This window comes from Colletes latitarsis, chromosome 11, assembly GCF_051014445.1.
Source record: "Colletes latitarsis isolate SP2378_abdomen chromosome 11, iyColLati1, whole genome shotgun sequence".
NCBI lineage: Eukaryota > Metazoa > Arthropoda > Insecta > Hymenoptera > Colletidae > Colletes > Colletes latitarsis.
The window spans coordinates 25,159,335-25,182,503 of NC_135144.1; the positions used below are offsets into that span (position 1 = coordinate 25,159,335).

The window sequence follows — 23,169 nt, forward strand, 5'->3', positions numbered from 1 at the left end:
CTAACATTTTTCAAACATTTGTTATATTTTATTAAAAAGTTATAAATGCAAAATAAGAGTTTATATAGTTTATATATTTTAAATTGTAATAAATATTTAACCAATTTTACGACCTTGAACTGAATAGATTTAAATCGACTTAATGTTAATACATCGGAATAAACAAGTTTTAATACGTCTGACTGAATGCTGATGAATAAAAATAAGTTTTCCTAACTTTTAATCTAAGATATAATCTTATTAAAGATGATTACACGTTAATAACTTGTTAGCATGTATGACGATTTATTAAAATTTATTCAGTGGTTGCGGTCGCTCTAGTTGCTCGTGTGAGTATACTTTGGTTTTACCACAGAAAATTCTATTACACAATCATTTCTTTGTAGTATAATCAATTATCATGAACTATAATTAACTAATAATATTTATTACATAGGTCAATACTTAATAACATTTATTATTATTCATCGATGTTCATTAATATTTATTCATATTTAAACTACTTTTGACGATAGAAAAAAGAACACGAGAATTCGAAGTCAAAAAAATTTTATTCATGAATAACGAATAAAAATTTGTGGTCGATCCGTATACTAATTTTCATTCACGTTTTATTCGTAAATTAAAATATATTAACAGAATAATTAGACTGAGATTCAGATGAGCATAACCATAGATAAAAATTTTTTATTATACCTTAGTATACTTTCTAAGTTTAAAAGACAAGTAAAAAAGATTCAGACATGATTCATTTCAGTTATTAAAAATAAAAGTTATCGCCAGAATACAGCAAAAGCGATACAACGTTATTGTTAACCTAACACCGATGTAATTGTTGGGTTAAGGAAAAGAAAATTTACGATTTAAACACGAACTGAATTGTTTATTTGAATTTAAAAAGCATAACAAGATATAATTACACAATATGGATACACGCTACTGAAAGACAGTATATCATTGTAGATAACGCGAAACACTATTTATTTTGTGAGCGTATCCAGCGCCATCTGGGAATCGCGATTGAAATTCCAAAAGTAACCAAGTATTTCTGTTATAGAAATTATAATTTTCCATTTCTGTACTGTTTTAACACATTCTCGTATCTACAGCATCAATCGATATTCTAAAAATTTGTTATAATTTTATTCGACTCACGTATCGCCAATATTCTGTCTGGAAAGCGATAATTTTTAATCAAAATTCAACTCTTATTAGACCTTATCAAAACTTGATAGTTGAGGGTTTTTAAAGTCACCGATCTTGAATTTGAAACTAAAAATTTTTAATTAAAAAAGTATAATCAAATATCGACGATAGTTTGGCACTAAACCTACCGCTACTGGTCAAATGACGGATTTCTAAGATACATTATTTATTTTTTAAAAAAAGTAACTATATTTTTGCTCATTACCAAATTGACTATTATCTGCATTCTATGTTATGAAACACATGTTAACCCCCCCTCCCCAAATACATTTTTGCATGGCGAACACTCTTGACTTGACACTCTTTAAGCAGAAACAATCCTCAGTATCTATTGTATATTTTAATACTTTCCGTGGTATCGGATTTTCCTAGTAATTTGTAATTACAATACAAACAGTTGACACAACAATAGGCTTACTTTCGCGATTACAGTGGACCCTATCGCTTTAAGGCATCTTTCTAAGAAGCACGTATTGTTAAAATAACTATCGCAAAATCACTTCAAAGAAGTTTAAAAGCATTGTTGTTAGAGAATATCAATTCTTCTAAAATCTTCTGAGAAACATTTTCTGCTTGTCACCTTAATAGCCCAAGGGCTACCGGTAATGCAGAATCGACAAGGCGCGTTCTGAAATCTGAAATCTTTAGGGACATATTTCATTTATTTGTTATATTCTTTTTTAACGACTTTGTTTACCAAATAAAAACAAAAAAACAAAAATGTGCATAGAAGGCTGTTTTAGAATCTAACCTAAATTGTATCAACCAACAATAAAATTAAAAATGAGGCAAGACGAGTTTTGTGAGGTTATGTTTGCAAGATATTGAAGATTATAGTTTTCAACGCGCGTTTAATACTACAGTGTGCCTTGGAAAATGCAAATTAAGCTACAGATACAATTTTCTAAGGCGAAAATGGCGCAGAATTAAAAGAAAATGGTGGGGATGAATTTCGAAAAAGAATTGTTTCGTTAATTGGGGTCAGTTGAACTAAATTTTCGGATTGAACTGAGAGACTCGTGCGTACAAAAATAATTTGCGTGATTTAACGACTTTGTTTACCAAATAAAAACAAAAACAAAAATGTGCATAGAAGGCTGCTTCACAACCTAACCCAAATTGTATCAATCAAAAATAAAATTAAAAATGAGGCAAAACGAGTTTTGTGAGGTTATGTTTGCAAGATATTGAAGATTATGGTTTTCAACGCGTGTTTAAAACTGCAGTGTGTCTTGGAAAATGCAAATTAAGCTACAGATACAATTTTCTAAGGCGAAAATGGCGCAGAATTAAAAGAAAATGGTGAGGATGAGTTTGTTTACCAAATAAAAACGAAAATACAAAAATGTGTATAGAAGGCTGGTTTAGAACCTAACCAAAATTGTATCAATCAAAAATAAAATTAAAAATGAGACAAAACGAGTTTTGTGAGGTTATGTTTGCAAGATATTGAAGGTTATAGTTTTCAACGCGCGTTTAATACTACAGTGTGGCTTGGAAAATGCAAATTAAGCTACAGATACAATTTTCTGAGGCGAGAATGGCGCAGAATTAAAAGAAAATGGTGAGTTATTTCGATTTTACGTAGAAATTATAAAATACGAAAGCCCCTCTTTGTCGTGGCGTAATCTTTCTAAAAGTAAAGTTCAGTTAACCAGGAATATCTAAGAAACGGTGTCATCGTGATACAATAGCGTCTTTTGATTCAGAAACTAATCCCACGTCTCATTGATTTAATCGTCTTCTCGAGATTTTGATACGTTTTCACGATCACGGTTACGTACTATTCCGCGCGTTCGTCGATAAAAGGCACCATTATATTATCCATTCGCTACAAAAGGCACGACCTCCACGGTGATTGTAAGTCTCAACGCTCGCGATAAAAAATGACGTTAATAACAACGCATAAGGTACAACTCGGTCGAGTCGATGCTGAAACGGCGATTTTTCTCGAAAAAACAATTTTAAATTCCCACTCTGTCGATGGCCTCTTTCCCAAATGAACAAACAACGCGTCTCATCTTGGTTATCGATCATTGCGTTTTCGTTTCGAGTATTTTATTTTTTATGTTTCTCGTGGCGTGTCCCATTTTTGTCTATAGTGTGTGCAGAGTTAGTAAAAAAATAAAACGAAACTATATTACGGAATAAAGTTTTTTTTTTTATCATGTTTAAAATTTTAAATAAAAAGAAAAATTAATTTCGTCCACTTTGTTTCCGATATAATTGTATTTGTCGGGCTCGAGTCGTTCTGGTATGTCTGTCCATTATCCACTGTTTCTACTTGCTCTGCCGTGATATATTTTATTTTAATAATTTAAACCATAAAATAAAATATTTTATCTTCAAAAGTACATGTACGATCTAAAATAAAATGTTTATTTGCTGTTTACTAAATTGCATAGCATTTTAGAACGTTTTGTGTATCAATTACTGTACCTTTTCTGTTAGTGCAGGCAGTACGAGTACTGACTGAAAGTTGTAAATCAGTGTCAGTTCCTTGCAACATTGATTTTTCTTTCTCTAATCTATAAATTAGCATAATCAACTATTTAACGAGAAAAGTGTGCACAGTTTGATCAAAGCCTCAGCCTATTCAGTCTGTCGTGGCCTAGTTTCATACGTAACGATGTTTCTCTCGTTTATAGTAGGTGAATGGTCCGACTATGTAACTATTCGTTTCTACTGTTGCATTCAATCTGTAATTTCTATTATTGTCCAATACTGTGCTTATATTGCACTTTCTACAAGTTTGAAAATTTAATGAATTTGTAGATTTTTGAGCCAAACACTCTACACAGTATTAGGCATGTGACATTTTTATTAATCGAATAATTCGATTGTTTTTAACAAAGCAAAAACAATGTTCGAGGTAGACGTTATTATGCTTTTTTTTTATGGTACAAATTATTATATTATATATAAAAATTTAGGCAGCTAATTAGATTTTCGGTGAGGAATTTTTTTCTCGAAAATGCGTAGAATTTCGGGGGTATGTGTAATGACCAAAAATGATTGTAATTGACCCCCGCAACTGAAAATAATTTTTCCAGAACGATTTGAAATTTTTTAATAAGAATTACTTTTCAATTAGTACACGTCTTCTGAATTATATTGATTTATATTGATTTTGTTAAAAAACTATTTAGTAAACCTGATACACGTGACTTTCAATACTTTTGCCAATGTTTTATTACGTTTCTCAAACCATCCACTATCTTTTTCAAAATTTGATTAAAATTTATTTTATCGTTTCGAAATGACGAAATATATAATATACTTCAAGTATGGATACATTCTCTTGGGCAAGTATATTTATTATCGCGTGTTATTAGCATGCATAAAAGACATCACGGAACCACATGCGAGAATGTTTGCGATCACGGTCTTCAAGTATTCATTTTATCGGTCGCTTGTTATCCCTTTACGATCAGCGTTTCTTTCAATCGCTGCTGCGATTCGATCGCCAGGGTCTTCGAAATCAATTTCTGATCCAAGGACAAAACTTTTGCGACCGACCTTAAAATCATTCATCGTTGGCAACGAATCGATAGGGTCCAGAATTATAGATTATAGTAAAACCTTTATTACTTTAACTAATAGCAGAATGAGAAAGTTTGATTAAACAAATTTTAGTATGATACAATTACATCTTTCTGAACATTTAACCATCTAAAATCGACTCTCTTTTTAATTCCCAAAATATGTATATCCTTATTATCGTCTGTGTTTACTATTCATCGTATTAAGTACCAGAAAAAGTTAAATTTAACACTTCTTTGAGGTTAGAATAAGATGCTTTTGAAACAAGGGTAAAAACCTTAATATTTAATATAATTTTATAATTAACATATAAGTCTATAACCTCATGCATTACAGTCATTCTCACATTTTGTATAAACAATCAAGGTGTTCAAACATTTATACAGATTGAAGTTTCTCAAGTTTGATCAAATAATCAAGCTATACAGGGTGTTCGACCACCCCTAGGAAAATCAAGAACATTAATTTGTTAATTGAGGCTTCGTTAAAATGTTATCAACAAAAATATTGTTAAAAATTATTAATAAAATTTGCCCACCTACTCGAATTTTTTTCTGGAAAATTGATAGGATTTCAAGGGTATGTATATTGACCAAAAATAATTGTAATTCACCCCTGCAACCGAAAATAATTTTTTTAAAACGATTTGAAATTTTTCAATTTCGCCGAAAAATTTCGTACCTTCTGGAATTTTTTTCTGGAAAATGGATAGGATTTCAAGGGTGTGTGTATTGACCGAAAATGATTGTAATTAACCCCTGCAACCAAAAATAATTTTTTTAGAACGATTTGAAATTTTTTAATTTCGCCGAAAAATTTCGTACCTTCTGGAATTTTTTTCTGGAAAATGGGTAGGATTTCAAGGGTATGTATATTGACCAAAAATAATTGTAATTGACCCCTGCAACCGAAAATAATTTTTTTAAAACGATTTGAAATTTTTTAATTTCGCCGAAAAATTTCGTACCTTCTGGAATTTTTTTCTGGAAAATGGGTAGGATTTCAAGGGTATATGTATTCACCAAAAATGATTGTAATTAACCCCTGCAACCAAAAATAATTTTTTTAGAACGATTTGAAATTTTTTAATTTCGCCGAAAAATTTCGTACCTTCTGGAATTTTTTTCTGGAAAATGGGTAGGATTTCAAGGGTATGTATATTGACCAAAAATAATTGTAATTGACCCCTGCAACCGAAAATAATTTTTTTAAAACGATTTGAAATTTTTTAATTTCGCCGAAAAATTTCGTACCTTCTGGAATTTTTTTCTGGAAAATGGATAGGATTTCAAGGGTATGTGTTTTGACCGAAAATGATTGTAATTAACCCCTGCAACCAAAAATAATTTTTTTAGAACGATTTGAAATTTTTTAATTTTGTCGAAAATTTTCACACCTCGAATTTTTTTCTCGAAAGTGAGTAGGATTTCAAGGATATGTGTAATGACCGAAAATGATTGTAATTAACCCCTGTAACCAAAAATAATTTTTTTAGAACGATTTGAAATTTTTTAATTTTGTCGAAAAATTCATACGTTCTTGAATTTTTTTCTAGAAAGTGGGTAGGATTTCAAGGGTATGTGTGTTGACCGAAAATGATTGTAATTAACCCCTGCAACCAAAAATAATTTTTCCAGTATGATTTGAAATTTTTTAATAATTTTTTAACGAAGCCTCAATCAAGAAATTGATATTCTCGATTTTCGTCTTATTTTAAAATTTTTCCCAGGACTGGTTGAACACCCTGTATAATAAAGAACTCAGTTTACATAAATGTGTGACTTTAAACGGTAATAAAATGGTACTATAGAATTTTGTGTACAAGTTAGGACTAGAAATTCATATATCGGATTAAACTTATGGGTTTATAAGGACAAATGTAATCTAATGTCGTATACTTAGTTAAATAATGGCTGGTTCGAGCGAATTTCCTACATTCGAGGAAAAACCACGTGTCACTAAGGACGTGCTAGTACAATCATATCCTGTGTACAGGTACTTTGAAGCTCATAGTTACATAAATGAACTAAAGCCATTTTTATCTCCGATGATTGACAACGATAAATCCCACGTGAGCTTACGAAGGAGTATCGACTTCCGGTGCTCGGAGTAAGAACCTCAAATTTGTCTTCGAAACACGTTTCTTTCAATATCAGTAGCCATAACAAAACGAGACTCGTTGCGAAACTTTTTATTTTCGTAATTTGACAGAAGCTCTGAGAAAAAAGGAAGCATTGCACAATTATACGATTAAGAGTACACAATTAAATGATAACAAAAACAATTGGATATCATGATTCAAAACATCATAGAACATACTAGTGTAACAGTGTCAGAAATTAACGGTCAATAACACTATCTATCCCTAGATTTTAACATTTCTTTCGAAAAATTTACTACTGACGCACTGTTAATTATTGGTGCAATCACCTTAATTGTTGACCGTCACGAATGGCTATGTTAATTGAAAGAGTATGCTCGATTCAGTCTCGAGTCGATTAGTCCCCGCATTGTTCGTTTACTATTGCGTTGCATACTCCATTGCTAATTTAATCTAAGAGATAAGTGAGCTACTTCTACTTATTTATTAATTGTTAATCAATGTGTATCGTAGTAGGATGTACACTATTGTTGTTACCTCTTGATCAAAAAGCTTCATAAACGTTACTCTTGATCATTGAGTATTAGAATGGAATGAAACATAGGAGCAGATTTTTTGTATATGATCCATGACTTAAAAGTAGGCAAAAATTGTTTTTTATGATGGTATTTCACAATCTGAACTTCATCAACAAATTCTTAGAAGTGCCTCAAGCCATTCAAGCATTATTCTATTATTTTCTGGCATTTTAAAACTAATTGAAAACATTAAATATATTTTGTCAAGAACTGTATTCTTTAAACTTCGTTTTAAAGATAGACATCAGTTTTTGTGATTCGATTTTACCCATTATAAATAACCCATGCCTCCATAGACAGCAGATGAAGTTAAGATGTATACTATTGTTGTTACCTCTTGATCAAAAAGCTTCATAAACGTTACTCTTGATCATTGAGTATCAGAATGGAATGAAATATAGGAGCAGATTTTTTGTGTATGATCCATGACTTAAAAGTAGGCAAAAATTGCTTTTTATGATGGTATTTCACAATCTGAACTTCATCAACAAATTCTTAGAAGTGCTTCAAGTCATTCAAACATTGTTCTATTATTTTCTGGCATTTTAAAACTAATTGAAAACATTAAATATATTTTGTCAAGAACACTTTAAACTGTTTCTTCGTTTTAAAGGCAGATATCAGTTCTTGTGATTCGATTTTACCCATTATAAATAACCCATGCCTCCATAGACAGCAGATGAAGTTTTATAATCCTTTCTACAACCTGGATATGGCAAGCTCCATTTTACAAGGAAACACGAAGGATTATTTTTTACCTTAAGACTGTAAAAAAGAAATTTACACATAAAACACTGAAAATGTGTTTGAAAGAGTAAAAAGATAAAACTTCAATGTTCCTTGGAGCAAGATTAAAAACCTCAATACGTAATATAAGTATTGTTCTCATAATTAACATGTAAGATTGTATCTTATTACATTATAGTCATTCTCACATTTTGTATAAACAATCAAGTTGTTCAAACATTCGATCACTATTTAATTTTCTCGAGTTTGATCAAATATCAAAGCTACTTGGATAATGAAATACTTGACTTGGTTTGATAAAAATCAGTTTTGCATTGATTTGAATTTCAAGTGCTTAGACACCTCTAAATAGTCTCACATTAGGAGTATTCTCAACCTAATGAAACAATGGCGAGTTTGGATTCAATTTCAAGGTGTTCTTTGTTCACAAGATTGAAATTTCCTTTTAATATTTGCTATATGATATCTCCAGTGACATTTTTTTTCAAATGAAATCAAATAACACACATTGATTGCCATACTTCTTGTCACTACTGTCTTCTGAAGTTACAGCAGGATTGTGTGTTATAGTTTTGAAGTTGGGATTCAACTGATGTTTAAATAGGTTTAGTTCCAATAAATGTTATACATGATTTAAAGTAAGGGTTGAAAATTAGTTTGCAGGCCTAATGTAAACATGTTGTTAGACATAAAACGCTAGCTTTGTTCGGAATTACACACAACGAGGAATTACGAGCAATTATTAATTGTTTAATTGCTATATCAACGGTACTGTCGATCATTAATTGTCTTTTTGCTCGTATCCCCATTAGGCGCCTACGTAATTAACTATTTATGGCTTACAGGAGATTGCATCGACGTTTTTTTTTTTTGTTCGTCAGTTCTATAACAAGAACAAGTAAAATATGTGCGTGTCGTCAAGGCGTCGCCAACAATTTTTCGCAATTTCAACCGCATTGTCGTCCAATAAATCGTTCAAGTAGTTCAGTCATTAATCATTGTTGTTGTTTTTTTTTTCTTTTTTTTTCTTTCTTTTTTGTCAAGTTATTATTCGTTTTTGCCTATTCTTCTTTCTTCCATACCTCAGCGCGACGTGCCTTTCTTCCTAGAACGATTATTCAGTTATTCGATCTTTCGTCACCCGCTACGTATCAACCACGCGTTCCCTTTTTTTACCATTCGACGGATATTAACAATAATCGACGAGGACTTTCCGACATCAGTTTGAATTTCAAAGCAGTACACAAGCGCGATCAGCACGCGCGTTAACAGGATTTTCTAACAGAGAATAGGAGAGATTCGCTCGATCGTTCGATCGTTCGATCGATTTCCAGAATTTTCCATTTGGGGTTTTTTTTTATTTTTAAAGTTCTATATCTACGACGAAAATTTAATTTTTATGTGTATACAGGGTGGATCGCTTGGCTAGATTAATTTCATAACTAATGGACGAATCAAAATTTTGTTTATCAGGGATGAAAAAAAAAGAAATCAAATACGTAAATATATTTTGATTCTTTAATTAAAAAATTTCAAATCATACTAAAAAAATTGTATTTAGTTACAGGGATCAATTACAAGCATTTTTGGTGAATAGACATACCCCCAAAATCCTACCCACTTTCGAGAAAAAAATTCGAGGTGTGAAATTTTTCGACGAAAAAAAAAAATTTCAAATCATACTAAAAAAATTATATTTAGTTACAGGGATCAATTTTAATCATTTTTTGTGAATAGACATACCCCCGAAATCCTACCCACTTTCGAGAAAAAAATTCGAGAAGGTGTGAAAGTTTTCGACGAAAAAAAAAAATTTCAAATCATACTAAAAAAATTATATTTGGTTACAGGGATCAATTACAAGCATTTTTTGTGAATAGACATACCCCCGAAATCCTACCCATTTTCCAGAAAAAAATTCAAGAAGATACCAAATTTTTCGGTGAAATTAAAAAATTTCAAATCGTTCTAAAAAAATTATATTCAGTTACAGGGATCAATTACAAGTACTTTTGGTGAATAGACATACTCCTGAAATCCTACCCATTTTCCAGAAAAAAATTCAAGAAGATACGAAATTTTTCGGCGAAATTAAAAAATTTCAAATCGTTCTAAAAAAATTATATTCAGTTACAGGGATCAATTTTAATCATTTTTTGTGAATAGACATACCCTTGAAATCCTACCCACTTTCGAGAAAAAAATTCGAGAAGGTGTGAAAGTTTTCGACGAAAAAAAAAAATTTCAAATCATACTAAAAAAATTATTTTCGGTTGCAGGGGTCAATTTTAATCATTTTTGGTGAATAGACATACCCCCGAAATCCTACGCACTTTCGAGAAAAAAATTCAGTACGTCAGAATTTCAAACGTTAGTAACTTTTAAGAAAGCCTCCATCAACAAATGGGCATTCAACAATGTTAATTATGCCGCAACTTGTTTTAATTAATCTTCGATAAAATCATTGTCTACCATTTTGTACTTTCAACTATTATCGATTTGGTAAAACGACAATTTATGGTGACTGATCGATTCTTTTCTTCTGGTTTCAACGAGAGAGGGAAAATGGCGGCGCAGGGTCGCTCGCGAATATGCGGAACAAACTAGAAAGTAAATCAAAATGTTAAACCGACCGTTCTCGTATCGAGTTCTATGTAAAATTCATACATATCGATCGCGAACGAACGAATTTAACATAAATCTTACATAAATTTATTTTCCATTTCATTTTCATGAACTACATATTTTCAGAGGACTGCCTTAAATAGAACTTAATTAGAATTGCTCCCAACAGAATGCTGTGCCTTCTCATGGAAGGATGATACTGAAACAAATTTTAGGTTATGTAGCTCACAATGGCATAAAATCAAAATTTTATGCAGAATATTATACGGTTTTGATCTGGCAATGAACGTGTTAAGAGGCTAGTTTACGACTATGTATACATGTTCTCGTTATTGCACACATAAGAATAAAAATTAATAACGTTTTACTAATATACAGTAATATTTAAGTATGTAATCTTGTAACAAGTCCCAAATTGAAACCCAAGAAGCGTCGTGGTGAACACACGTGCGGACGAGACCTCTATAATATATACAGTGGAACGAGCGTACTATAAAGTAGACAGGTTATGTTCAAACAGCGGATTTCTTTTTCAAACCCGATCGACATCGTTTGAAAGTACCGACGTGACGCGATCTTTTCTTTGGACACATGTATCACCGAGACCTTGCCATTGATCGACTACGATGTGAATGAACGAAAGTCTCCCGAGTCTCTTAACCAGGAAATAAGTCCAAGGACCATTCAACTCAGGAAACCACTATCTCCCGTGACGAATGGCTTTTATGTAAATCAAACTCGCGGCAGTCTTCCGTTTCTGATTACAATTGACCTTACATCGCTGACAATACTCGTGTTTTTTTATATTTTTTGTATTTTTGGCTCTTTCGGAATCCGTTTGCAAATTATGTGTTCGTCGTATCGATCACGAATGTTACGAAGAAAAATTAGTAAACGATCGTTAATGAAACGTAATATTAGAAATTACCAGAACAAATTTTTTCAATAAAAAGAATCAGCATCATCGGTAACTTTTAAACGGGACGATATAATTTCTTTTTCAATCGACTTCCGGTTTGGCGAGGAAAGAACACGTGTACAACGCCAGTAACGCTAGGGAATGAGAAAAAAAAGAATAAACGTGTTGAAATCAGGTAATCGATACCGACAAGATGTTTGAAAGGAAGACGTAAGTGAGAAGGCAGCGAGGAAGAAAGAGTCGAACAGAAAAAATGTAGGAAGTGGTGAAGTAACAGGAAAGAAAGTGAAGTTAGAATGTCGAGGCGAGAACGTGGCTTCGGAAGGTCGGTAAGGTAGGGTAGGAGAGAATAAGGAAAGGAACAATTGGGGCAGTGCAGTCGAGTGACACGAAAGTGAGGTTAAGGAGATAGAACAACAAGAAATCAGAAGACAAATAGAAGGAAAAACAATGGAAAAGTTCCTGAAAAAGATAATAATTCAGGTAATAATTGGGTCTCACTTGTAAATCAGAAGTTCAACGATATTTAACTGGTATTCGATATTCATTGAATATTCAATCAGCCACCCAATGTCTTTATTGTTAATTTCTTTAGGATTCTTTTATATATTTTGCTTTTTGTTATTTAGAGTAAAACTAATGTCATTCATCTTAGAGTAGTAGTACTGAAGAGAATTCCAACAATCAGTCGAAACGTGTAAAATATATCGTATTTATCTCTCGAGTAAATGTTTCGTTTGTCCAAAACGATTGGAACTGGTTTCTTCGTGGTAATTAATTTGATCGAAGATAGAGAGATTCGAGCGTATCGTAGATCAATAGAAAAAAAGAAGTAGCCATCGCGACTAATTTATTAGCTACTACACTTAACGTTCTAAACTAGAGAAACTCGTTTGCTGGAAGCATCGGTATACTGAAAGACGATGATTTTGTGACTGAACTTGCAGTATACTTGTTTGCAGCTTCAGTACCAATCAGTATTAGAATGAATTAAATCGAGAGTTAGAGAAACCTACAATAGCGATTAGATGATTTACACTCGGTTACGTCGACGCAATTACGTTTCATTAATTACGTCGCTCATTAATCTTGCGTTTACCACATGCACAGAAGATTGCATAATCATTATCACTGTCAATTAGATTTTATACGAGACTTCCAGACCAACAAAATCCACTTATTCATAATTGCAGATTACTCACGAATAACGAATAATCGAACGAACAAATAGAAAATGACGAATATTTTTTGACATTTGAAAATATTTTATATGGAGTATTTTTAAACAAATAACTGGTTGCTCATTGGTATTTTGTATTTTTCACATTACCTCAGATAATCGGGACACTATTGTATATTTCAAACGACAATCACTGGTTTACTCACCCACTAAAACACTTGGATATCTCTTTTTTTGCAATGTTTTCGTAACGTTTTTATTTCGGTTCGTAAAACTATTGCAGCACCTCGTTTATATCATTTTCAACTTCCGCGACAGGATTGAACACGTGCACCAGTTTCAACCGTAATTACGAAACTGTGAAACACAAACTAAGAGGCTGAGGAACTCCCACCCTTAGAAAGGCTGAATACGTCTAGGAACCAATGAAAGAAGTTGATGGTCACTTCGAACCCAGATAGCGAAAGAGAAACGTTTCTAACAATTAATGCTATTGACAAACAGTCGGTCCTCAATATGTACTGACCGTATTACAAAAAATTTTTATTATCGATGTTTTACCGTTTACGCTTGCGCGATACTTTGCCACGATTTCCACCATTACTGCTCTGTATATTTCTTTATACCAAAGTTGTTGAATAGATTGTTTTTTAAAACACTTATTCTAATTAGTCAAAGTATTAGTTATATTTATTTAATGCACACAGTTTTTTGCATAACAAACGATAGTATAAATAGTATAAATATTCGGACAATCAACAAGTTAGATCAATTTATAAAATATACAGGGTGTCCAGTCAACCATGGGAAAAATTTTAATGGGAGATTCCAGAGGCCAAAATAAGACGAAAATCAAGAATACTAATTTGTTGATTGAGGCTTCGTTAAAAAGTTATAGAAACATTTCCGGCCAGCATATTTTCGGTAAAGAATTTTTTTCTCGAAAATGAGTAGGATTTCAAGGATATGTGTAATGACCAAAAATGATTGTAATTGACCCCTGCAATCGAAAATAATTTTTTTAGAACGATTTGAAATTTTTTAATTTTGTCGAAAATTTTCACACCTTCGCGAATTTTTTTCTCAAAAGTGGGTAGGATTTCAAGGATATGTGTAATAACCAAAAATGATTGTAATTGACCCCTACAACCAAAAATAAATTTTTTAGAACAATTTGAAATTTTGTAATTTTGTCGAAAATTTTCACACCTTCTCGAATTTTTTTCTCGAAAGTGGGTAGGATTTCAAGGGTATATGTATTGACCAAAAATGATTGTAATTGACCCCTGCAACCGAAAATAATTTTTTTAGAACGATTTGAAATTTTTTAATTTTGTCGAAAATTTTCATACCTTCTCGAATTTTTTTCTAGAAAGTGGGTAGGATTTCAAGGATATGTGTAATGACCAAAAATGATCGTAATTGACCCTTGCAACCGAAAATAATTTTTTTAGAACGATTTGAAATTTTTTAATTTTGTCGAAAATTTTCACACCTTCTCGAATTTTTTTCTCGAAAGTGGGTAGGATTTCGGGGGTATGTCTATTCACCAAAAATGATTGTAATTAAGCCCTGCAATCGAAAATAATTTTTTTAGAACGATTTGAAATTTTTTAATTTTGTCGAAAATTTTTATACCTTCTCGAATTTTTTTCTCGAATGTGGGTAGGATTTCGGGAGTATGTCTGTTCACCAAAAATGATCGTAATTGTTTCCTTCCATCGAAAATAATTTTTCCAGAGTGATTTGAAATTTTTTAATTTAATTTTTTAATAACTTTATAACGAAGCCTCAGTCAACAAATTGATATTCTTGATTTTCGTCTTATTTTCACCTCTGGAATCTCCCATTAAAATTTTTCCCCAATTGTGGCCGAATACCCTGTATAAGCATAATACGTAAATACCTATACTATATTTTTAATAAATCACTTATATCGAATGGAAATAATAACTTGAATATTGCAGTTCCAGTGTAGTAATTACTGGAACAGTGCACAAACGGTAATGAATAAATCGATGAATAGTTAAGGACCAGCGCAATAATAATTAAAAAGGGAAATAAAAGTTTAGATCAGGATTGATAAAACGTGACTAGGTACATTAAAACAAAACAGTCGTAACGAAGTATGTGGTATGTATATTGCGATTTCTGCGCACTAAACAATCGGATAAGCCCGTTGTAAGTCCGCTCAGGCTTCGGCGATGGTAATAAGTCGCGACGGAACGCGTCGCTTTAATGTCCTCCGCGACAACTCGTAATGGCGGCATTCTGTGGCGGGATTGAAATTCGAGAACGAAGAACGCGCGCCACGCTGCTCCTTATCCCATCTTTGCCACGCTTGGTTCTTATTTGCGCGGCGTTCGCGACGGTGACAAGGCAGTTTCGTCGCAATAATTCTATTCTTCTTCGGCGAACCAAAGTTTGCCACCGCGGGTCTACGAAACAGGAAGTAAGAAATTGATTTTAATTCAACGAATGCGAACGCGCGTTCCCACAAAATAGTTGCGCAATTCTTTTAATCCGCGCGATTAACCCGATAACCATCGGCTCGGTATCGAAGTCGAAAACGTATTAAGAAAAAAGGGGGAAAAAATATAAGAGGAAATTCCGGAAAACAGACGGCGTATCAGGTTTCGTTCGATATTATTATGCAATCGTGATGCGCCGACGATAGAAGCCTCGTAATCGCAGAGACGTTACAACAATATAACACGTAATCACACATAATAGTTTTGCAGATTTTTCTAAATGATCTGTAATTTTCATTGCGCTCGCGGAAACGAAATCAAGATCGTAATGACTCGCCACGGCGCCGACAAGAAGACACTTTCTCTGCTGAACATACGAGATGGATTGTTTCTTTGACAAGATGAAAATTTTAAATCACTAATGAGTACAACGTAGACGTCAGCATTGATAACAACAACGGAGACGATAGCAACAACAAAAGCATTAGCAATGAGAACAGTAATATGGACGATAAAAGTAATAAAGATGACGTTAATGATGTCGACGACAGAAACAATGATAACAACGTCAACAAATACAAAAACAAATAACAACGATGGTAAATGAAGATAACAATACCTGCAATAACATTAACAACATGATAATACAAAAATAAATAAGAATGACATCGAATCAAGACAAGAACACCAACAGAAACATAAATGATAAGAATAACAAAAGCATTAACAATGACAACAATAATATGGATGATAAAAACAACAAAGACGACAGGAACAATGATAACAACGTCAACAAATACAAAAACAAATAACAACGATGGTAAATGAAGACAACAATACCAGCAATAACATTAACAACATGAAAATACAAAAACGGATAACGACGACATCGAATTAAGACAATAACACCAACAGAAACATCAATAATACCAACAACAAAAGCATTAACAATGACAACAATAATAAAAACAAAAAACAATAACAACATCGTCAACAAATACAAAAACAACTAACGACGACATCGAATTAAGACAACACCAACCAAAACAACAACAACGATAATTACAATAATTACAATAATTACAGCAAAGACAACGTTGATGGCGACGATAATAAAAACATCAACAACGAAAATGGTGGAACATGCATGGAGCCACTAATTTTCTTAAAAAGTAATCAAGTTCTTATCGAGAGACGAGCAAGAATATAACCTAAATATACAAATATATCATCTGTGATAAGTTGTAACAAATGGATATAAATTTGAAATGACTCCCCACATAATTAATACGTTACATTCTCCTGAATCATCTGATCGATAATCAATAGTGATCTACATCGGAGATAGCCCGATTCTTAACCTAACCCCATGTTTTAATTTAGTTCTAATTTTCGTACACCGACGCACTTCGTTCTCGATTATTTACTAAAACGATCGAACTGACACGAATTCGGCGAACGATGCAAACTGAAAGACTGCACAGTTCGCCACCCGAATTATCACGCTTTCTAAATCTCCGAAGCGGAGAAAAACTTTCTCCGTGTGTCGTCGGGTCATTGAACAAAATCATTAGGATCGTTTTGAGACGTAAACGAAAATTCACGAGCGATGGGTCTTCCTGTAAAAAGTTTATGCTGTGCGCTGAACAAGTAAAATTATGTTTTATAACAGTAGTAATAATAACAGCAACAACAACGACAATAAGAATAAAAACAGCAAGAATAATAACAATGAAAGTAGTAACAATAACACTAGAACAATCACAACAGCAACAACGACAATGACAACAATAGTAACGAGAATAACAATGCCATAGTAATAAAAATTAGTATAATAACAAGAACGTCAACAGCAATAATAATAAAAACAACAACAGTAATAATAACACCAACAATAATAATAACAATATCAATAGCAATACTAATAACAGCTATCACGACAATAACAGTAACAGCAATAAGAATAAAACAATAATAGCAATAATAGTAGTAAGAATAACAACTGCAACGACAATATAGTAACAGCCATAGTAGCAAGAAGAGCAATTGCCATAGCAATAAAAATTATGATAGTAACAAGAACATCAACACAACAATAATAATAGCAGTAGTCCATATTGTGTGCCAATAACTTGAATCCGTACTCGGGCAAAGTAACCTTGCAAATGTTTAATTAAAAAAAGATTTATTACCAAAGTTGTTGGAATACACCGAACTATGAGTCTCGCGTTGCATCACGGCGGGAACTCTTGAAAATATATGTATAATCGTTTTGTTGTGCACGATAATTGGATGAAAAAAAATCATGGATTGAACACGGTGAATTATCAAGAATTTTTTTTTTATTGCCAATAGATCGGCTGTAACGTACAAAAACGATCGATTAAACGAGTCAAATTACTTCGGGGATTAATATTCTTTGCTCGCTAGAGCGGCTGTCTATTAGATTTTAATTGTCTTTCAGTGTCTAACCACAGATGAAAAGCCCGACTCGTAATTCGAGACTAAGAATTCCGTGAATCGACTATCATGAAAAGTTTGCAAACCGATCGTTCTTAAAATTTATTCCAGCAATTTTAAACGCATCTTGCCAATCTGTTGCGGCGAAGAGTCGTCAATAGTTGCTGGTCAATCGTTTATCACGATATGTCGTTTACGGTAAATTAATATCGTAAGAGGTGGTTGAAAGTAGGATATGATATAACGATACGTTGCACAGGTGCGTTTTACACGTCAATTAACTGAGCTTAGGTCAAGTAACAAAGCTTAGTATGTGGGACACGGCAACCACATCTCTGGTAACATAAAGGCTATTTCGAAATAGCGTGTCATTGTGAGAAATATACATTTCTAGAACGATCAATGCGCGATCGATATTGTTGGGTGCCCCTGGTCCTGCGTGGATTGCGCATGCGTGAACGAATCAGTGCTACGCGATGCGTTGCTTGGCGTCTGTGTGGCAGCAAGATGGCTGACGGAAACACGCGTGTTATCTTCGTTGAGATATATTTTTGGTTATTTGTCGTTAAAGTGATTTGTAATTTAACCACCGATTCCAAAGCCTGATCCAACCTCGCCCCGGTATAATTCTGACGAACATCGACCAAACAACTTTTGTTCTATTTCATTCTCTTAAGATGTGTGACTGAAGACATGTGTGCAAAACCATTTACTTCGATTCGTGACAATGGCGATAATAAAAAGGTTTGAATATACTTCGATACCAAATATTTCGATGACGAGATAATTTCTAATACATGCATCTATTGCATCTTAAACTTTTTTTCTGTGTTCTCTATGCTTTCTACGTTTGTAATTTGCAAAAAATGCAAATAAAGTATGTAACTTTTCTGTGAAATTGATAGGATCGTTTATCTCGCTTATTTTTTAAACGGCTTCAATAATATCCAAAGCACAATCTTCCCAATAAAGATACTCTCTTCCTTCCACAGGTTTTAATATTTTTAGACGATAAATATAGTGTGTATGCTTGTAAGACAATTGCAAAGTAACCAACCTACCATTAAAAAAGAATTAGAAAAGAAACCGAAAAAATAACAGTCTAGATAGCAATACCCCCCTAATCCCACCATTAATACCATACAAAGAACATACTAGAAGAAACGGTCACAAATCTGTCTGGGTAAACTAGCAATAGAGTACTTTGATAGTTGCATGATACCACAAAACAATGCTTGGGAATTGATGTGTATCTGCAGTAATAGTTATGTCACTGAATTAGTCCCACAGTTTGTCAGTAATTTTGTCGATCTAACAAATGTAATCTGCCGTAATTAATACACGAAGGGGATCATCTACTTTAACAGAAAGGATGAAAGAAATCTTACATTAATCGTGACTTAAATACAGTTACGTTTGTTCCTAAGGGTTCTTTGCAATTGTTATTTTTTATAACCTGATTTTTCAATCTAAACATCTAAAGAAATTCCACAATGTGTGTTTCGATATCAGAAACGTCAATGAATTTTTTCAGATTTTTGCATTGCAATGGTCCATCGCACGTTAAATTTGGTTTGGGGTCACTTTTGACCCCCTTATTCGGCTATACCCTTTTTATGTACAATAATTATTAACGTAAAAAAGGGTTTTTTTATTCTAATTTTTAAATTAGAAGTATCATGTTTAAAACTTCTAATTTGAAGTGTTCACATGATTCTACATTTGTATCAGACTTTATCAATTTGTTCGTTTTTCTTACCGACAGACACTTAGAACAGTTCATTTTTGGACAAAATGTCAGAAATTTCTTGAATCAGTCCTCTGTGTCGATTTAAAGAGTCTGTGGATAAATTTTAACTTGGGTTATTCACCCAAATTCACGCAAAGTCAAAAAATTTGTCCAACTCTCTATTAATGTCGGTATTACAGTATTTCCGGCGAATAAATTTCTTTATTGGATGGCGAGATCCTCGTCTCCGTGCGCATCTAATCTGCGCAGCAACGGAAAGAGCTGGAATTTGTGCAGGTCGGGACTGAGAGGCAAACGATTTTGAATTGCACAACAAGAGACAATCGCGTGTCACGTGAGTAGCAGGTAATTGACACGGTGGAAGGAAAAAAAAAAAGATGGCACGCCATAATTGAAGATCAATTCGTGGGAGGAAGTCATTCGAGCCGACGACGCGCAGAAATCACTCGCATACACGTGTAAATCCTTAGCGGGTTGCGCGGAAGAGAAACGGCGTGCACTGTGGTATTATGCAAGACACGCGAAGCCGACCTTGGCAATGACCAGTAACTATGAATTGCGTTGGCACACCAACGTACGTACATCAGTCTGTGTCATTAACTCGCCGCTAGAGTAATTGTGCTCGCCAGATCGTAACAGACTTGAATCCTCTATCGTACATTGAGGTATTCGCATAAAAAAGCCGATCAAAAATCGATATCAACAATTTTTTCTGTCCACGATAGTCGAGTATGTAAAAAAAAATGCATCAACATCTTTGTTTTCATCTCTGTATTCATGAAACTTTAAACACTTGTTGCGGAAGACTTTCGCGAAAAATTCAATACAATGAAAGTTTTTAAACTGTTCTTCGGCAGTTTTAAATTCAATATTCTATAAATACTCAAATATTTGTCTAATATATATTTACCATTGAGTAAACATGTCAATATCAATTTTATTGATTTATGGAACTCTACGTTTAAATACTCAAAAGTGTGAATGCGACATAAGGTATGTGGGCCAGACTGTAGGTTTGTGTCGCGTAAGAGGGCGTTGCTAGCGGTACGAGTAAGAATCGCGCGTACATTAAGGTGGACTAGGGATTTGGGTACTTAAAAGATCCCTAGGATGGACCGTAGCTACTCTTAAAAAAATAATGATTGAATAACCGGAAATGGCGGCATATCTAATTTAAAAATTGTGAAATTTTCAGTAATTAGAATTTACATATAATATCAAGTATCGTTGCTTTTTTCTCTGCAAGAATATGAAAAAAGGAATACATGAACGGTTCACAGGACAAATCGATCAATCCAATTTTTGAAATATTTAAAAGTATTGAAATATTTGGTTCAGTCGTAACTTTTTATATTTATTTTCTAAATAATAAAAATTAATACGAACGACAAAATTTTTTCCGTACGTTCTGATTAACTCCGTGCTGTCTGTGAATCATTGCAATAATGTAATTCAAACATAATAGGAAATGCTCAATGATAACGATACATATTTTTAATGACATTTTATTAGAATTAATAATAAAATAAATTAGTCAGAGTCTAACTGCAGTGATCAACAAATGACTTTGATCTTCACTGGATCAATGATAAATCAAAGAAAATTTGCAATATTTGTTTTATTGAACTATTAACTTCTTTTTGCACTGTTACAACCTGTATTGCTTGATTTACACTATATATATATGTCACTTATGTACTGAAAACAGTAATTTTGAATGTAAGAAGTTACTTCTCAACTGCCTCAATCATTTTTCTATAACGTTTTATATCTATAGCACTTGTACTTCTTCTGTAACTATAAGCTGGGTAATCCTGATGTTCTTTAATATAGTTTTTAATTACACATTCCAAATCCTTCAATCTTTTCTTTTCAAAGGCATGCACACACACACATATGTATTTCTCATATTCTTGCTGTCGATTTGGAGAAACATATTTTACTAAAAACCTTGTAATAGGCGACTGTAAAAAAATATTAAACATTGAATCCAATTTCTTCCTTAATGTACGTGTGCAATGCATATTTCAGAAAATAATCTTACTCTGTAGTATTCCCAACGCTTTGGAACATAGCCTTCTGGAATTGGTTCCAACGTAGCTGGCCCAATAAATACGTTAGCGCAGAACATAATTGATAAAGCTGGTATGACACCCAGAAAGAAGTAAAAATGTAACCAATCCTTGAGTTTCGCCCATTGCCAGTCACTTGCTATTATTTTCATAGTTCGTTCTTCTGACATGTATCGGATAATTCCTGCAAATGAAGAATTAAAATTACTCCTTGAAATTTATGCTATATTGACAAATAATACACATTTATATTTTAAGTAACACTCGAATTTTCGTATGAGTAAAACATTAGCACAATTGGAAATATTGAACTATGTTCAATATTCGTATATATTTATGATGCAGCAGTGACACAAAATATTTATTTGAATTAGTGTGCAGAAACGTTGCGTAACAAAACACTATCGATTTTCATCACTGCTTTGCCTAAGATAGTTTGTTTCCGCTTCTTCATTTCAGACATCTGCAATTACCATTTTTTGGCACTACTTTGTCCAATCCATTGGGTTTAAATAATTTTTGGCCACTTAACATCAAAAACCTGCTCAATACCGTCATCTTGCCCTGTAGATAACTCTGTTAAAGTAAACAGTTCAGTTATTACGAGACATAATCACTAACAAGAATGTAGAAGACTCGACGCATCTCACCTAATTTTGTGTTCACAGCAAAACTGTCTTACCGACCCGTAATTGTAAGACTGAATGTAGTGTCCTCTATACATGAACAGCGTTCAATTTAGGAACTAATTTAAAATATGTTGAAATGTGTAAATTCTTCGAAGTGGGATTTCATAAAACCACAGACGAGGTATGCAAATAGATGTTAGGCATAAATATTTGTATGCAAGTATGATGAAGTATACCAGTAGACCTTACATCCAATGTATTTTTTCGGCCCATTTCTATGAGGTTTCGAAACCCCATTCTCATTTTCGTGTCACTTGCAACATTATCAACAGATTTAGAAATGAATTTCAATCCCTGCATGGTCAACTCACATGTATTTATGTACACACTACAGTTGTAGGCCCATCAATCCTAATTCAGTGAATAAGTTTCTCAACTGACCGCCATCCATGAGAAGAGGTCGCTAGAATCACCTCCGAATGATGAGGTCGGTATGGCAGTCAGATTGGGTCATGAAAGTCCATAAGATGTAAAGTCTACTCGTATATCTGATCTGTGGTGTAAGGTTTACTTGATACCTCGTCTGTGCTTACAGCAAAGAATCTATACCTGTTTAACACTTGTGAAAGTATCGATACCGTTTGATATTCATTTGAAATCTCGACAAAAGTATCAATCACTAATTTTAGTACTGATATCTTAGATTGTTCATCATCGTTTAACATCAATAGTGACTCACGAACTAGGTAATACGAAGAAAGGGGGAAAAATGTTTTTCCTCGAACGTATCGAATGCATTTTTGTATTATTATGTAGTGTCAATGATAACAAAAAATATATTCGCATACAATTATCGCGTTGCAATGTAATATAAACGTCCTTTAGCGT

At 33.0% G+C, this 23,169-nt stretch overlaps 2 protein-coding genes across 2 annotated transcripts in view; one reads left to right on the forward strand and one right to left on the reverse strand.

Moving 5' to 3' along the window:
* LOC143348276 (facilitated trehalose transporter Tret1) overlaps positions 1-23,169 on the forward strand; it is a 59,042-nt gene that overhangs the window by 891 nt on the left and 34,982 nt on the right. The window lies entirely within an intron of this gene.
* On the reverse strand, positions 21,181-22,287 carry Nd-sgdh (NADH dehydrogenase (ubiquinone) SGDH subunit). Its single transcript, XM_076776693.1, has 3 exons — positions 22,126-22,287; positions 21,625-21,836; positions 21,181-21,544 (listed from the first exon to the last, which is right to left on the reverse strand). Exons 1-3 carry the CDS (start codon positions 22,208-22,210, stop codon positions 21,308-21,310), a joined length of 534 nt encoding a protein of 177 aa, XP_076632808.1. The 5' UTR covers positions 22,211-22,287; the 3' UTR covers positions 21,181-21,307.

Bases quoted from the DNA above. Each gene is read 5' to 3' on its own strand.
- Nd-sgdh (XM_076776693.1), bottom strand. From the start codon at position 22,210: ATGACGGTATTGAGCAGGTTTTTGATGTTAAGTGGCCAAAAATTATTT. The intron at 21,837-22,125 runs GTAATTGCAGAT...CTTCATTTGCAG, and splicing joins CAAAGTAGTGCCAAAAAATG to GAATTATCCGATACATGTCA. The intron at 21,545-21,624 runs GTAAGATTATTT...ATTTTTTTACAG, and splicing joins AGCGTTGGGAATACTACAGA to TCGCCTATTACAAGGTTTTT.